This window comes from Lissotriton vulgaris, chromosome 12, assembly GCF_964263255.1.
Source record: "Lissotriton vulgaris chromosome 12, aLisVul1.2, whole genome shotgun sequence".
NCBI lineage: Eukaryota > Metazoa > Chordata > Amphibia > Caudata > Salamandridae > Lissotriton > Lissotriton vulgaris.
The window spans coordinates 94,566,713-94,582,812 of NC_141700.1; the positions used below are offsets into that span (position 1 = coordinate 94,566,713).

Sequence of the window (16,100 nt, forward strand, 5' to 3'; positions counted from 1 at the left end):
GGGCTCTGTGTCTGCTAATACTCTCTACTACTCCCTAATGCTCACCTATTGCTATTGTAAATGACAATACCATTTATTTATGTTAAAAAAAGCCATTTGCAATGCCATTAGCTCTAACTTTTAACAAAGACAAGACCATTGCATTGTAAATGCTTGTTAAGCAGGAAGGGGGTGGTGGTTTTTATTACTTGAAATTAGAGGAGTGCAAGATCTTGGGGCTTCAAATTCATTCGAATAAGCTCCAAAAGTGGAGAGACTCAGTTTTCTGTGATCTGGATTCTTTTTTTGTATAGCGGAAACTTATTACTTGGCAAGAGGTCCTGGTTAGGTCTGCCAATAAATTAAAAATGGAATTTCTGCAGATTATAAACTTAATAAATAAATATAATTTATCGGCAGGCGTAACGCCTTTGGGTACCGTTCTGTATAAAGTGAAATTAACTGGAGTAGGGAACTGGTACAATTCTCTGAGAAAGGGTGAAGAATCTCCTTTAGTTGAGGAAATCCAGGCTAAAATATCTCAGGAAACCAATTGCTCCTTCTCAAGACAGGAATGGGAGCAGATCACCCAGTTAGGAGGCAAGGTTCTCAGAGCGGCCAATTTTAAGAGGGTGTCTTTTTTATCTCGCTGGCTGGCCTATCTATCCTCCAAAGCTTTGAATAAACGCTTTTTGGGAGTAGAAAATAAATGTTTTAGATGTCAGCTTCACGAGTGGGGCGATTGGCTTCATATTTTTTACACATATTCGAAATTGGAGAATTTTTGGCGCAACATCTTTTCCTCAATAAGTCATGCTATTAATAAGGTAATTGAACCTGAAGCCGAGATCGCTCTTTTCGGCATTTCAATGAAGAGAAATGATTTGCCTAGTGCTGAAGAAACTTATATTGCAATTGGCACTTTGGTTGCCCGTTCTCTAATCCTTCAAAATTGGAGGTCAGAGGAGGTACCATCCTATTTTAAATGGGTGAACAAAATGAGACGGAGAAAAAATTTCAAAGAGGCTTATGCCAAAAGAGTCGACTCAACGCAAAAATGTACCAAAAATTTGATATACTTTATTAGTAGCGAGTTTACTATCCCCACACAGCACTTTAACAAGTAATATCTTAATAAAACAAGAAGTACAGGTTAGCTATGGTAATGCTCTTTATTTTTTATTCTTTTATAGCACTGTGGCACATAGCACTCTAACACTTTAGCACAAGATACTTTATGAATATTAATAGTCCAGGCCAGACATGTCAACACTTCTCTTGTGCAGGGATCTCGTATAAGTAGCTCTGACCAGATTATAATAGTTTGAATTACCTGTACTTTGACTATTGTAACTGCGAATTTGTGATTGGAAAATGATTGCACTTGGCACTTTCTGGTTACGTATCTTTTGCTCTGTACAAAAATGTATATTGATGACTATTGCTGAATGTGATGAAGTATGACGAATTACTGGATTTTACTTGATTTCGCTCAATGTTTACAAACACCCCTGGAGTAGTATTGTTCTCTATATAAATGTTTTACTACCTTCTGCTTTGCTCAATAAAAAAATGTTCACAAAAAAAACACAATCTCATCCGGTCTGTATTTTGTGTTTGCCTTCTGACCATGATCCTCACACTTGCTAACGTTGCCAGCACCTGTCCAGAAGAACTTTGAAGGACAGGGAGAAGATTTGCATCTGTGGGCTGGCAGAGAGGAGAAGATCTTCCTCCAGAGGCAGGTCACCACTGATGAAGGAGAGGGCATCTACTAGTAAGAATCCAGTGTGCCCTCCGTTGGCGTCGGGCTCGACGCCTCAAACCCATTCTTCAGTGTCAAAAACGGCGACAAGAAGACCATCCACGGCGGGCTCTCCGTCGAAAGAAGACTGGTCGTCGTCTAGGATCACCGGTACGTCAATACCTCCGCCGTCGTCAACCAGGCGACTATCGGCGTCGAGGCAATGATCTCCGTTGGTGCGAGCTCGCCCAACGTCGAGAGACAGGTCTCCGTCGTCGCTGCCGAGGCGGTGTTCGACGTCGAGGCAGGCTCCGTCATTGCAGAGTCACCAGCGATCGACATCACCCAAGTGATTGTCGATGTCGAGTCACCTTTCGCCGTCGCAGGTTCAGCGACCGGTGTCAAAGCATATCTCTCCGTCGACGTCATCCACACGGCGTTCGACGTCGAGACAGGTACCATCTCTGTCAGCGTTGAGGCGACGTTCGACATAGAGTTCTGGATCTCCTATTTCACATTCGACGTCGGGACCAGGAAAATCGGCGTCGAGGCATTGTTCGATGTCGAGGAGGCTTTCTCCGTCGAACCGAACATCAAGGAGATCACGAACACTCACCTTCAAGAGCACGATCTGGAGGCTCCAGGCATTCAACGTCATTCCATTCGACGTCAAGGCATTCAGAAGACAGACGTCGAGGAGACATTCCACATCCAGACTCTCCCATTATTGTGACCCAGAACAGATCTACGTCTAGGCACTCGCCTGCGACGTCTCATCCCTCCTCGCGACGGAGGTCGCGTTCAAGGACCTGTGGGGCCTCTTCACAATCTGTCAGAAGTTCCCCACAGACAATTGCATCTTCTCACAGTGCATCCAGGCATTCTGAAGAGCCTGTGGGTTCTCCTACAAGAAGTTCTCCGGAGAGACAGAGATCTCCTTCAGTACATCTCTCTCAAAGGTGGATGCAACCCCTGCATGTCTGGAAACCAGTTTCGGCTGGTGCTACGCAAAGGGCGGCTGAATATTTGAGCCCTTTACATAGATCCCCGTTACAGCGATTGGTGCAAGAAGTGGACAAGTCACTTCACACTCGCACCAGAGAGCCCCGGGGCAGATCCCCTGGGCACAGGTCTACGCAGGGCCATCGTAAAAGACGACGTACACCATCTTGGTCGTCTTCCTCAACACATTCTTCAAAGAGGGATTACTCTCCCACCCTCACAGAGAGTCCGCCTAGCAGGATTTCTCCTTTTGATGATTTCAATACTTTCCATGATGTGCTCTCTAGGGGAGCACAGAAATTGAACATCGCCATGGCCACTACACAAACAACCATATCCATCATCTTTGAAACTTTACACCAAAGATCGGTTTCAAGGCCTCTGCTCCCTTTGGTACCGGGAGTCATCGAACCGGTAATGGAGGTTTTTCTAACACCAGCCTCCGTCAAAGCGGCTCCTGCAAGGATTTTAAAGAAATACAAGCCGGCTCCATCGGATCCTCTATTCCTGAGATCAGATCCTCCTCCTGATTCAGTGATAATTGCAGCAGTGAGGAAAACACATTCAGTCGCATCTTCTTCCTCTGTTCCTCCTGATAAGGATAGTAAGGCTCAGAACTCTTGGGGGCGGAAAGCCTGTGGTTCAGCGGCCTCCTCACTGCAAGTTTCCAACGCAGCAGCTCTGTTAGGGCGATATGACCGATCCCCGTGGGACTCTTTGGAGCGCTTTAAAGAGAAGCTTCCGAAAGAAGATCAGCAGGACTTATCAGAGATCATTCACGAGGGTACTCTGGTATCAAACCAAGTCATAAGCACTGCAGCTGATGGCGTGTCTCTAGCAGCTCATTCTTATGCACATGGCATTTGTGCACATCGTTCCTCCTGGTTACGCCTAACTGCTCTGAAGCCCGATGCACAACAACGCATAATGATTCTTCCCTTCTCAGGTACCTCTCTGTTTGGGTCCCATACAGATGAGGAGATGAGAAGAATGAAGGCGGAATTAGACACTTTGAAGGCGATCGGCCTTGAGAAAAAGAAGGATTTCAGGAAGCGTTACAGGCCCTATAATAAGAAAGGAAACCAATAGAGGGTTCAAACCCCTCAATGGTCCCAAGGCAAGCAGGGAAAATCCCAGTATCAGGGCAGACGCTCCTCGAGGGGAAGAAGAGGACACCAGCAGCAATCCACCTCCACACCTAAGACAGCAGTGAAGCAATGAGTAGATGCTTCCTCCAGCACCATTGCGCACTCCAGTGGGAGGAAGTATCACTCACTACGCTCAAGAGTGGCGCAGGATAACAAAAGATCAATGGGTGCTAAATATACTAAACAAAGGATACGCACTAAGTTTCTGCACGGCTCCAAAAGACTCTCCTCCGGTAACATCCAAGCAGCATCATCTGGACCTCCTGCGTCAGGAGGTGTCGACCCTTCTCGTTAAGCAAGATATAGAAGAGGTCCCTCCACTGCAGAGAGGGAAAGTAGTCTACTCCAGATACTTCCTTGTCCGGAAAAGAGACCAGCCGAACAAGTTCAGAACCATATAAGACCTTCGGTTTCCTGAACAAATTAATCAGAAAAGAAACATTTTGAATGCTGTCTCCATCAAATTTTTCCACACTTAAAGGCGATTGGATGTGCTCAGTGGACCTTCAGGATGCATACTTCCACATCCCCATCACGGCACGTCATCACAAGTTCCTTCGTTTAACAATAAGAAAAGACCACTACCAGTTTAAAGTCTTACCCTTTGGTCTCAAATCAGCTCAAAGGGTGTTCAGGAAATGCATGGCGGTAGTGGCAGCCTTCTTATCTCGTCAAGGCCTTCACGTCTATTCATACCTGGATGATTGGCTATTAAAGGACTCGTCTCAACTCCTAGTGCGTAAACACCTTCATGTGTGTCTAGACCTACTTCACCGTTTGGGACTTCATGTCAATCTGGACAAGTCGGTCCTTCAACCCGCACAGTCGATCCACTATCTAGGGGCCACTATCACCTCCGCTCTAGGAAAAGTGTTTCCTTCGGCGGACAGACTGTCATCAATGTCAGTGAATGTTAACACCATTCTTCAAGCTTCTCAGCCTTCAGTACGACAGGTGGCATCTCTGCTTGGCTCAATGGCCTCCTGCATCTTCCTCATTCCAAACGCCAGGTTGAGGATGAGGCCGCTTCAGCAGGACCTAGGGGACAAGTGGAATCAAGCATCAAGGCAATGGAACGATCGGATTACACTATCTCCCAGTGCGAAGAAGTCCATCCTCTGGTGCAGAGAAGGGTAATTTGTATCGCCCGAGACATTAAGATTTATTGCAAGGGCAAGAAGTTTTAATTACTGTTTTGTCCAAAGGGCAAGTAGACTGTAAATTATGGACGGAGATCAAACTATCCTCTGACCTCTTCAAATTAGCAGTCTGTGTCTCGTCCTCAGTGTAATGACCTAACCCAGGCACACGAGTCATGACGCAATTTATAGCAGGATGCAGAGGAGCAGTTGAGGGAGTAAAGCACAGCATGAACTTTGTGTAGCATGGAATTTTCCACATGGAGCTTTTGCAACTGGAGAACACTTCCAGCAGTGGCAGGTAGGAGACAAGCTTCTTTGCTCCTTGCTTTTACCCGACTTTTTTTAAAACTTAATTCACCCTTCTGATGCTGCCCTTTCTTGGCTACATCTTTGAGCCTCTGTGCTGAACCCAGATCGCTCCCCTCCCCTCCTCTCTCCTCTCCTCTCCTCGCATCCGAGGCTTGCATTAAAGTGCTTGGATTTCTTTTGTCATGCAATTCTTGGGCCCCTCTCTTCGCACATTGCTTGCGGTCTGTGCTTGATGTCTCAGCCTCTTTAGTGTCAACATAATCTACATTAAAGCACCTTACTTTCCCGTGGGGCTCTCGTGCAGCCCACAGGCCACCACTGTTGCTTTCATTTTCACGAGCCTCTAATTTGTAAACCAGTGTCTGCACTATGCTCTTTTCTTTCACCTATGGCTCTGCATTATTTCCTTCACCAGCACACAGGAATCGGAGGCCAGAAAAAGAAAAGAAAACAGAAGGGGCAAGGCAGAGTTTGCCAGAAGGCAGGTTTGCAGTGATATGTTTACCACAAACTAAAAGCCCAAACCTTACTGTCTGTGATACGATGTCACCAAAATCTTGCACCTGAAGCTGAGAGGCTTTATATGCTCTTCTGTGCAGCACCAAGAATTACTTAAAAGCAGCACTGGGGCGCTAGACATCGTGTGATTTCTTTAAGTCAGTAGAAATGCCATCCATTAGCATCTGCTACATGATGCGACCTCAGGCCCTCACACTGACTATAGCCAGAGCCACTGGAATTGTGAACGAACGTCCGCAGTATTTGCCACATAATCCATCATCTGCTGCAAAATTTGTTTCTAGCTCAAACGATTAAAAAGTTACTAAATAATGCGACTTTGCGTTTTGCCGCTCAGTGGAAGCATCTTTGTAAAGCCGGACTAGTCACCTTTCTGTTGATTATTGCTATATTTGAATGTTCACCTCATTCTAATGAGTTGCAACCAATGCCCACAGGGTGTTACCAAGTTTGAAAATGATGAAATAATAAACTAATACTATTAAAAAATGTGCCAAATTATGTCACATACGTTGCCTTTTCTTGCTGCATAATATACTCAATCCTGCCACATAATTTCGTCCTCTCTTGCTGCATAATTCCAGTGGCCCTGACTATAGCTCTGGTCTGACTGACAACAGGCGTGCCCGCATGCGTTCCAATATCCCACATTTTACCTAATTTACAACAATAACAGGCAAGTCTCTGAAAGCTTTTTTTGTCCCTACTACTCCTAGCAAACACTTTTAAAGTTAGGGTTAAAAACAGTGCTCCGTTGCTGTTTAGCAACTTACTGCAGTTTTAGGTAGCTCTTATTAAAATGAGTTAACCTTTATGTGAACACTGCTAATATTGCAAGATTAAGAAATGGAGGACCAGAAAATAAAACACTTGCCCAGGATCACACAATGTAGCTAAGTAGGGGTGAGTCTAGGTTAGAGGCTCAGCACTCTCATTTGGAAGCTGATAAGCCACAAGAAGCTAGTGCACTGCACGCTAAGATAAGGCAGGTATGTGGAATGGTTACCTCAAATGTACCGGGAGGGGTAAATAAACAAAGTAGCATGTATGGCTGGATAGTGAGTTTATGCAGTACATAGAAATGGACTTCTTAAAAGTGTACAGAGTAAAGCGGACATAGTAACTTAAATGTGTCTAAATAAATCCTGCTTAGAGTAGATAGGTTGGTGAGGCCCTCTGTTGCTTCATAACAGCAAGACTTGTGGCTTTAAGGCTGTAAATGCCTCTCTGGGCCTAGAAGTCTGTCCTTTGTGATGTGCTGACTTTCTCTAGCCTGTGCCTTGGATTCTATATTACAGCTACGTCTTTGCAAGGGAGCAATGCTTGAAATGGCACTACAGAGATAAGGTCTGTACCCCAAGGTAGTGAGGAAGGATTGTTTTTATGCTATTGGAAAGTAATCACATGCAAAGCAAGTGAATAGACTACATGTAGAATGTCCCGTTAAAAGCTGCGAAACTCAGAAAGAGCTAACATTATAAACCTCTCCGGAGATGCAGCAGAAGAAAGTGAAATTGTTCTTATGCTGTGTGGTTTAGTTTATATCCGAAATCACAAAATACCAACAGAACCTTCCCTACTTAACAAACCAACCACATCAACTTGTGTTAACCCCTTCCGTGCTGATGACAGAACGGTTCCGTCATCAGCTACGGGTGAGCTGTGCTGATGACGGAACCGTTCCGTCATGACTCCGCCTGCGCAAGGCGGAGTCAGCACAGGCGGAAAATACGCCCCGCACGGAAGGGGTTAATCACACTTCCTTTTCTTGTTTACTATCTCAGCACGCTGCCATTTTTTAAATTCCCTGTCCAACTTGTCTTTGTCTTGCTGTCTCAACCTTCTGCCATTGGTCTTGTGCCCAGTCTAAACCTCATGTTATTTTTCTTTCCCCATCTAAGTCTCCTTCATTCTCTTCCTTTTGGATCTAAATCTTCAAACATCTCTAACAACGTTTACTCTTCTTTCTTTTGCTCCCAGTTGGATGCTCACCTCTGTCCCCTCTCAAACCTCTGATGTAAAACCACCATCCCCCCACTTCCCTTCCCTACTGCTCTCCATTCTGAAAGTAAAAACAATTTACAAACTATTGTGGATGGTGACCTCTACGATATCTGCACCCATACCCTCTCAAAATGCCCCCACAGTTTGATAGATCAGTCTCTAGTCTACAGCTGAACTGGGGAATGTTTTGAAAACAAAACCGTTTTTATTCCTGGCTTTTTTTTTAATAGACCCCTGGTTCTTTTTGCTAGGAGATTTGTCCTGCAAGATACGTTCCTCATGTTTTTCCTGGGTTTCCTCTTACACCACTGTATATTTTATTTAAAAAGCAAGTCACCTGACATGTTATTTTAGATCATGTGCAGTTCAGTATATGAACTGCCCTTGTATTGGTTCCATATAGCAAGCTGGGGTAGAGTAATTCACCCCTGACCTCAACTGTTAGTTTATGGTGTCCTTAAGGAGTGTCTGCAACTGTTTTATGAGCCTGTATAACAAATTGAGTCTTGGGCTTGGTGGAAGATAATACTGACCAGCAAACCAGTATTGAAGTGGACTTTCGAGCTGCTGCAGATTCTTTCTTTGGGGTGCTTAGATAGATGTCTCTGGTGCAGTAAAGATTCAAGCTTAGTGATTTATTTCACATGCAGCTGCAAAGGGCACTTCATTCCGTAATAATGCTTCTAGGACTGACTGTGTAATGTTGGTAAGACTTCTACAGCATAGGTATAAGTGTGCCTCCCCACTCCAAACTTCCCGTTATGTATCACAGTGTCAAAGATTGAGTCATCCAAATGAAAACCTTACTCACGTTCAGAGATGATGTTTTGATCTAAGTGGGGCTGAAATCTGAAGACCCGTCCCTTTGGAAAAAAGGAATTGTCTCCTACCCTTCCAAGGACAGCTAGAAATGTCATGCTTTCCTGAGCAGGACACCCTAATCTAGACATAATCACAGATCACATTCATATCCACCCCTGACTATTGCATGAATCTTAAATGCATTGTGGGTAGCAGCTTGGTTCTAGCCGATAAGTGATTGTGTTTTATATTGTTTTGTAAATACCTTATGCAAAAATGTTATCCTGTAAATATGTAATACTGACTTACACATTACCATGGTGTACATTATACTGGGAATTTCTGATTTCTATACAATTTTGTCTCTTGGACAAGTAGATTTTTTAAAACAATTCCACACCCCTGTCTGGTGGATGCATCCACAGAATCTCACGGTGGGAGATCCTTTTCATCAGCCTCTGCCTGTGCAATCCCTGATCACAGACGCTTCTCTTAAGGGTTGGGGCGCACATCTAGGTTCCCTCCAGACACAGAGAAAATGGTCACCCAAAGAGCAAACTTACCATATCAACATGCTCGAACTGCGAGCAGTTAACTTGGCTCTCAAGGCTTTTCAATCTACCGTACAATCAGACTCAATTTTAATTCAAACAGACAACACAACCACCATGTACTATTTAAACAAACAAGGTGGAACACGTTCTCGTCCTCTGTCTCTCGAAGCCCAAGCGATTTGGCACTGGCTACTGGCCAGGAACCTTTCGATCATGGCAGTTCATCTGCCAGGAGAGCAGAATGTTTGAGCGGACTTGCTCAGTCGTCACTTCCAAGAGCAAGAGGACTGGGTGCTCCACAACGACGTGGTGGCAGACATTTTTCGGCAGTGGGGTCATCCTTCCATCGACCTCTTTGCAGACGACGAAAACAAAAAATGGAACACCTTCGCATCCAGGTTCTACTGATCAGGAACGAGGGGGTCTGCACTTTTGATAAACTGGTCAGGGACGTTTGCATATGCCTTTCCTCCCCTCCATCTCATTCCGAAGGTAGTGGTGAAGCTCCTAAGATCCAGGATGAAGATAATCCTAATAGCACCAGACTGGCCTCGCCAATGGTGGTACCCGGATCTGTTGCAGTTGTCAATTCGCCCTCATTAGGGACTTCCATGCAGGCCGGACCTTCTAACCAAGATGGGGGGGGAAGATCTTGCATCCCAGCCTTCCCTCAGCTTAACAGCATGGCTCCTGAAGTCCTGCAATACGGACACTTGAACCTCCCTGCAGACTGCATGGACATTCTACGGGAGTCTAGGAGACCTTCCACAAGATCCTCGTACTCTATGAAATGGAAGAGGTTTTACCTGTGGTGTAGACAGAATGGTTGGAGTCCGATTACTGGCCAGGAGGACGTCATCTTGCCATACTTGCTCTATTTGGCCAAGTCTGGATTGAAATATTCCTCAATAAATGTACATTTGGCCGCCATTACGGCTTACCGTAATCTCCTAAACCTTCTTTTTTCCAGCTACAGGTGGTAAAGGACTTCCTACAGGGGCTAAAGAAGGTTTACCCCCCTGTTAGACCTCCTTCCCCTCCTTGGGAGTTGAACCTCGTATTGTCTAAACTGATGGGGCCTCCCTTTGAACCCATTCATAAGGCTTCATTGCAACACCTTACGTGGAAAGTGGCGTTTATGGTAGCAATCACTTCTGCGCGCAGTGAGTGAAATTCAACTGCTATCCTCCAAAGAGCCCTATACAGTCTTCCACCATAATAGGGTAGTTATGCGAACCCACCCTTCCTTTCTGCCAAAGGTGGTGTCGGAGTTCCATGTAAATCAGACTATTTCTTTACCTTCTTTCTTTCCAAATTCTAAGACTCCAGCAGGGAGGACTCTGCATTCGCTGGATCTCAAAAGGGTTCTCAAATTTTACTTGGAGGCCACAAAATCTGTAAGAAGGTCTAACCAATTATTTGTAAACTATGGCTCTGTTAGAACCGGTTTTGCTGCTTCTAAGAGAACCATCTCAAGATGGATAGTGTCTTGTATAAAGTTATCTTACCAATTATTTGGCAAATAAACCTTTGGTCGCTTCTCCTAAAGCTCACTCGACTAGGGGTAAAGCGGCAACAGTGGCTTTTCTGCACAATGTTCCGATGGCCGAGATTTGCAAAGCTGCATCTTGGAAATCGATACATACATTTACCAGACATTACTGTCTGGATTCTGACTCCAGAGCAGATACCCAAGTGGGCCAGGCCTCCTTGAGGAATCTGTTCCAGTGTTGATTTTTCGGAGTCTGTGCTAGCCTAACGTTAATTTTCTATGTTTCCCCCAATTCTGTTTACTTGCCCGCAGGATATGGGGATGGGCTTGCTATTCTATTCAAGTGCTTATGACTATTGATGAGGATCCACTGGAAGAGAAGGATTAGTTACTTACCTGTAATCCTAGCTCTCTTCCAGGGGTATCCTCATCAAAGTCATAAGCAACCCACCCGCCTCCCCGGGCAAGTAGTCATGTGAAATATATATCTGTTTTTTAAAATGGTCTGCGGTTATTCGCAAAGAACAACTGACCTAACTGTCACCCCTGAGCCATGATGGGAGCTAGGGGTCATGGCTGCCTTAACCACATGGCTGCTGGGCGTTTTCCCCCCCCTGTGCTGGAAAATGCCATTTTAGTGGCACCATGACGAGCTCAGCTCGTTATCAGCACACGACACCCGTGGGTGATGACGAGCTGAGCTCGTCATCAGCATCGAAAGGGTTAAAGGCACGGTGCCAGTTTTCTGTTACTGTTTATGTGAGTTAGCTTTTCAGCTTTATACTCTATGGTTTCTTCTACAGTGCGCCCTATGTGCTGACCATGCTTTCATTTTCCTTGCAGGATTACCTTTTCTACTGTATAATAAAGCAGTTTTCAAAGGTTTTTTCTTTCTCCCTGCTTAATTGGAATGTTTTTATGTGCACAGATTTCTATTGCAGTATTGTTCAGCTTTTCCAGAGAGGACTGCATTGTATGTGTTTATATATGTGTATATATACATATATGTGGAGCTACATATATATGATATATGTTTTCTGGGGTCCCGCACATGGGCGGGAATATTCATGTGCTTATGACTTTGATGAGGATACCCCTGGAAGAGAACTACGATTCGGTAAGTAACTAATCCATACTGCAGCAACAGCCTTACCTTGGGCCCTAGAAATGATAGGAAAATAAGTGTTTTATCATGGGCTTTCCCTAATCTAGGTGTTTTTTTTGTAGTAGTAAGAGCTACTTATTTTATTTTTAATGAAAATCCTCACAAGCTATTAATCTTACTAGTGCAGTAATAGTGACCACATCAGACAAGATTACATTAGTGCCCACCATATGTAAGATTACCAGTAGTGATCATCTCAGTGTATCCGACATGGTTGTCGGGAGTAATCTAAAAAAATAAAAGCTTTTACATTTTGAAATGCTTTGTACATGGGTAATACATAGCAGCCATAGCTGCAGTGTCCCTAGCTCCAAGGAAATATTAGGAATAAGTATCCCCAAAGCCACACGTTTCATCATACCAATGTCGGCTATACATATATTTTGAAAATTCAACCATATTCCTCCAAACATCAGCTTGTGGGTTCTGAAAATAGACATTTTCGTCTGGTGTACATGGGTTTAAATTTTGGTATACATATATAAATTTAGCCAAGCAAAAGCTTCTAATTTAGTAGGTGGGCTGCACACAGGAGAGCTACTTGCAGTAGCTGAAAAGCTACCAGTAGCTTACGAGCTACTCGTTTGAGAAGCCTGGGCTAACTTGTTGGAAGTCTTTAAATGATCCTTCAGAGACCCATTGTTACACCTTATCTGGTAGGTATTTGTTTCTTGCAAATAAGTTTGAACTCTGAGCCAGAAGTTTGTTCCACATGCCTGAATATAGATTTTGCCTGTATAAAAATTGCATGAAAATGTAATTCACTTAACTATTTGTAGTTTAGTGGAGTCTCAAGTTGTACTTGACATATACTGTAATTTGTTACAGGTTACAATCCGTGCTTCACGAGGCCAGCCACGTGCAGTGTCCATGGCATCTCCATTGACTTCACCTCCGGTCGTACCGGACTTGCCACCGCTGTCATTGCCGGAGTCAAATCCACTGTTGGTGCAACCATCTATAGACGCGCAGCCTGTCTTCCAGTACCCAGCTAACCAGCAGAACAAGGATAAGCGGACTGTCAAGAAAATGTCAGAGCTCCTTGCTAAGTTTCAAACTTCAAGGTGGTTAAAATAAAGGGATTGACTGTATGTTAGTAACTGTGTAGGTTAAATGAACATTTCAGCAGGGCTCATTGTACTGTTAAGACCCTGGGTTGGTTTTATTGTTCAGTTTTAAGCAAAGCAAAACCGACTTCTGTCCAATATGGAAAGCTCTTCATATTCACAACCTTTAGAAATATTTTCCCTACAGCTGGTTACATTCATGAATGTCAAGAGGAATAGGAAGAGGTAATCATTCGAGAACTAGTGTGACAGATAAGTGTGATCACTCCCAAGTTTTCTTCAAGATGCTCTTATACAAATGATTGAAATTAAATTGACTGCTCTGAGGTTGGCATACAAAGTCCCATACGTACAAACTCCCTGAATCACTAGGTTCAATGAAATGTTAGTCGTATGCACTACGGTTTAACCCCTTCCACGCTGATGACGAGCTGGGCTCGTCATGGCGTAGCCTCCTCGCACGCTGATGACGAGCCCAGCTCGTCACGTAAAGTGCGATTTACAAAAACTCAGCGCAGGAGCGGAATTCCGCTAGCGCGCATGGAGTTAACATTCTAGCACTAGCTACTTAAACTATTACTTCTGTCATCTTTGAGATGCATCACTCTTCTTACTCATCCATCTTTTGCCCCTCCTGCTTTCCCATGTTCAACCACATTCAGTTATATTTTCTGTTGCGAGAAAGTACTTAATACTTATCCCATTTCCACAGTCCCGCCCCACCTGCAAAGAAAGTAAGTGGGTGGAAGCTGTTGGAAGTAAAGTATACGGTATATTTAAAAAATGTCAAGGGCAGCATCTTGTGCAAATAGTCAGCAGATGTGACTGATCTTTTTGGGACTCTCCGGCAGTAATTCGCTGAAAAGATTTGTCGTGTGTGGAGGATTTCAGAGAGCTTTGTCCTATCTAATAGGTCCTCATTGCAGTGGCAGACTCCTCAGACCTGGCTACCCAAGTCTACTGTCATGGGCTGGCATTGACTGGCTGGTAAATGTTTGCAATAACTTGCAGGCTTGGCGCTCAGAAGAACATGTCTCGAACCTTACTTTCTGTGGAAGGTCTTTGTTTGGCACACATGCATATCAAGAAATGGCACAGGGTCAGACTGATTTGCATATGGCCATGTCTGAACTGGGGTGGCAGAGTGGGTTAAAGAACGGTGATGGATTAAACCCAGATCTTTTGACTGGGTGTGAGTGTTTGATTCAGGTGCTCCGTCCATCACCACCCCCTTTTGTACTGCTTTTGGCCGCCATAAGTGTGGCAGGGTATGCTCAGACGTGAGTCCCTTGCTCACTTTGCCACTGGATTCAAGCAAGCCAGGCTGAAGACGGCTGGAATGTCAGAAACCGGTCCTCGGATGCTTGTTTCCGGTCCAGGGAAGACATGGCTTGGCAGTTCGGGCTGGACTGTTCCCATGAGGCACAGGGTCAGACTAATTTGCATATGGCCATGTCCGAACTGGGGTGGCAGAGTGGGCTAAAGAACGGTGATGGATTAAACCTAGATCTTTTGACTGGGTGTGAGTGTTTCATTGATTCAGATGCTCCGTCCATCACCACCCCCTTTTGTACTGCTTTTGGCCACAATAAGTGTGGCAGGGTATGCTCAGACGTGAGTCCCTTGCTCACTTTGCCACTGGATTCAAGCAAGCAGGGCTGAAGACTGCTGGAATGCCAGAAACCGGTCCTCGGATGCTTGTTTCCGGTCCAGGGAAGACATGGCTTGGCAGTTCGGGCTGGACTGTTCCCATGAGTCACAGGGTCAGACTGATTTGCATATGGCCATGTCTGAACTGGGGTGGCAGAGTGGGCTAAAGAACGGTGATGGATTAAACCCAGATCTTTTGACTGGGTGTGATTGTTTGGTTGATTCAGATGCTCCGTCCATCACCACCCCCTTTTGTACTGCTTTTTGGGACTCTCCGGCAGTAATTCGCTGAAAAGATTCGTCGTGTGTGGAGGATTTCAGAGAGCTTTGTCCTATCTAATAGGTCCTCATTGCAGTGGCAGACTCCTCAGACCTGGCTACCCAAGTCTACTGTCATGGACTGGCATTGACTGGCTGGTAAATGTTTGCAATAACTTGCAGGCTTGGCGCTCAAAAGAACATTTTTTGAACCTTACTTTCTGTGGAAGGTCTCTGTTTGGCACACATGCATATCAAGAAATGCAATGCATAAATACTGAAATGGAGACCATGAAGACAGATTGGAGAGAAAGAAGGAATGCTTGATACATCAGTTCAATCCCAAAGAAGACCACCATTCACAACAGAGCGTTCAATCCTCTCAGTAACCACAGCAATACCATCAGCAAAAGGCACTATAGCAACCACCTTATCGGAATGTATTTCTATTACTTTGTGGTTTGGGGAAAAAAGGGTCCAACACAGCAGTTCAGACCTGTTGTCAATCTGAAAACATCAAACAAATGGATAAATTAAGATTTTTTTAAATGTTGCTGCTCCATCAAATCTACCCCCAGGTTCATCAAGGGGACTAGGTTTCTGCCACAGATTTCCAGGATGTTTATTTTTATATTTCATGTTCCTGAGGGTTATCTTGGGCTGTAAGCATTATCAATACAGGGTGCTTCCATTTAGTCTGAAGTGCAACCTTAGAACTTCTCAAAAAGCATGACTGGAGAAATAGGTTTTTCGTATTTTACCTTACTTGGGTGACTGGCTCAGCAAGGCAGCCACTTCTGGAGTGGTTTTGTGACACTTTCACATGCTTCTTTCTCTATCCTCCACTATTTGGACCTGAGAATGGATCGGGCAAAGTCAACCTCCACACCATTTCAGTCCATTCATTATCTTTGAGCCTTACTGGTAGACAGCAGAAATTAATATTCAGCAAGGACAACTTTATTTGTCTGAAGTGTCACAATCTTCTAGGACATTGTATCAGTCAGCCTGTTGTATCTCGTTACTGCTGATAGCCATTGCGTTCTTTATTATCCTGGTCCCACATACCCAGGTGTGGATTTGACTGCGGCGCGGCAGCAGTGCCTGCAAGGACCGTGGGGCCAATGTTGAGGCAGCTGGTAAAATCAGCTGACTCATTTGGGCTGCAAGTCTGACTTCATTGGTGGAGCAGTTTAGAAAATCCCTTGCATGTAATACTGTTCATCAGAATCCCCCATCAGTCTGGGGCTATGTATGCCTATATTC

The 16,100-nt window shown here is 44.6% G+C and overlaps 1 protein-coding gene across 8 annotated transcripts in view; it reads left to right on the top strand.

Moving 5' to 3' along the window:
• POGZ (pogo transposable element derived with ZNF domain) overlaps positions 1-16,100 on the top strand; it is a 520,715-nt gene that overhangs the window by 404,766 nt on the left and 99,849 nt on the right. For 6 of the 8 annotated variants that reach the window (XM_086947330.1, XM_086947332.1, XM_086947333.1 and 3 more), the window contains exon 15: positions 12,688-12,923. In XM_086947330.1, the coding sequence (XP_086803456.1) occupies positions 12,688-12,923 (236 nt within the window). The remainder of the gene's footprint in view (positions 1-12,687; positions 12,924-16,100) is intronic. The other 2 variants (XM_086947335.1, XM_086947336.1) reach the window with 1 other exon arrangement.